The sequence below is a fragment of the Ipomoea triloba genome, chromosome 5 (assembly GCF_003576645.1).
Source record: "Ipomoea triloba cultivar NCNSP0323 chromosome 5, ASM357664v1".
Lineage (NCBI taxonomy): Eukaryota > Viridiplantae > Streptophyta > Magnoliopsida > Solanales > Convolvulaceae > Ipomoea > Ipomoea triloba.
The window spans coordinates 20,009,832-20,011,421 of record NC_044920.1 but is presented as its reverse complement, the minus strand read 5'-3'; the positions used below and the strand labels follow the sequence as shown (position 1 = coordinate 20,011,421).

At 48.4% G+C, this 1,590-nt stretch overlaps 1 protein-coding gene across 1 annotated transcript; it reads right to left on the bottom strand.

Annotated features, from left to right (window-relative positions):
* Window positions 1-247: 247 nt before the first annotated feature.
* On the bottom strand, window positions 248-1,177 carry LOC116020364. Its single transcript, XM_031260842.1, has one exon. It carries the CDS (start codon window positions 1,175-1,177, stop codon window positions 248-250), a length of 930 nt encoding a protein of 309 aa, XP_031116702.1.
* Between the last annotated feature and the right edge of the window lie 413 nt (window positions 1,178-1,590).

The window sequence follows — 1,590 nt, the reverse complement described above, 5'->3', positions numbered from 1 at the left end:
CGAGGTTCTGGACTAGTGCTAGGTTAGTAGTAAGAAAGCTATAGATGTGAAAGTATATATGAGCGTATATACAAGTCCTATTTAAATACCTCAAAGGCTTATTCTTGCGAAACCTTTGTCACTAGCTCAAAGTTGATCTCGGAGGTTTATTCGTGCAACGCCCTTCTCACTTACTCCAAGTTTATCTAGCCCTTATGCCGAGTCCCTCCGGTTTCGGGTCGTTCCTTATGCATTCATGAGCTATCTGTTAGTCCCCTCGCACTACTCCGATCTCTTTGGGAGTGTGAAACTTTAGACACAGGTGTTTCATCGAAATGATTCCCTTTACATCCGACAGCCATGGCCTTCCCAAGATGATATTGTGGGCGCAGGTTATCCGGACAACCACAAAATCCATCTCTACTTCCTGTATGTTTGGGGGGACTCCTAACTCCACAGGCAACCGTATGGATCCTTCGATTTCAATAGTATCTCGCGTAAACCCAGCGAGTTGAGTTTTAACTAGTCGGAGTTGATCAGGGGCGAACCCTAGCTTCACGAAGACATCGTAATACATCACGGTTACACCACTCCCTGTGTCCACTAAGACCCGTCTCATCTCGGTTCCGTTTACTCCCATCGAGATTACTAGGGCGTCGCGAGATAGGATTCCCATACCCGGGAGGTCGCCATTCGAGAAGGTAATACTTTCTTGTCTTTGATTCCCGGGGACGTAAGGTTTCTCCACCGACCCCACATACTTTTCTTCAGCTCCTACGGGAGACCATCCCCCAAATATCACATTTATGACTGGGCGCTCGCCCTTATCTGTGGACTCCTTGGTAAATTTATCTTTGGGCAGAGCAGGGTAACAAGGGCGCTCAACTGCCCCCCTCTTCCATACGTTCTTGTGGTGCATCCTATTCCAATCAATGTAGTTTCCTAACTGGCCTGATTGAATGAGTGTTTCTATTTCCTTTCTCCAAGCTTGACATTCATTTGTGCTATGCCCATACCAGCGATGATAGCGAAAATATTTTCCCTGGTCGGGGACTACTACGTAACCTTGATCAGTAGGTTTCACCAGTTGGCACTCTTCAGCATATGCTAGTATCTCGCTAGGCCTGGCCTTGAGGGGGGTGAAAGGAGCTACAAAGGGGACTTTCGCGGGAAGACGGGAGGCCCATGGGGGTGGCATCCTTAGGGGTCATTGCTAGACACACCCTTCTCTTTACTCAAGGGGGTTCTTTTCTACCGGCGGGCTTGTCCCTTTCTTCTTGACGGGTTCCTCCGCCCGGGGTTTATTCGCGAAGTTTGTTTCCCTGCCTCCTTTGAGTTGGTTTGCCTCCTCAGCCTCTGCGTATCTATCAGCCTTTGCCATGAGAGCGGCATATGTACACGGGGTCTTACGCCTCAAACTTTTATAGAGCTCTCCTGCCTTTAGAGTATCTATAAACATCACAACAGCGGATTTATCATCTAGATTTTCCATGTCTGCCTCCTTCTTTCACCAGCGGACTAGCAATTCTGTTAGAGATTCGTTGGCCCCTTGCTTCACGGTGGTGAGGTGCGTAAAATGCTTTCGACCCTTCTTTCCTCTCATGAAACGGG

Bases quoted from the DNA above. Each gene is read 5' to 3' on its own strand.
- LOC116020364 (XM_031260842.1), bottom strand. From the start codon at position 1,177: ATGCCACCCCCATGGGCCTCCCGTCTTCCCGCGAAAGTCCCCTTTGTA.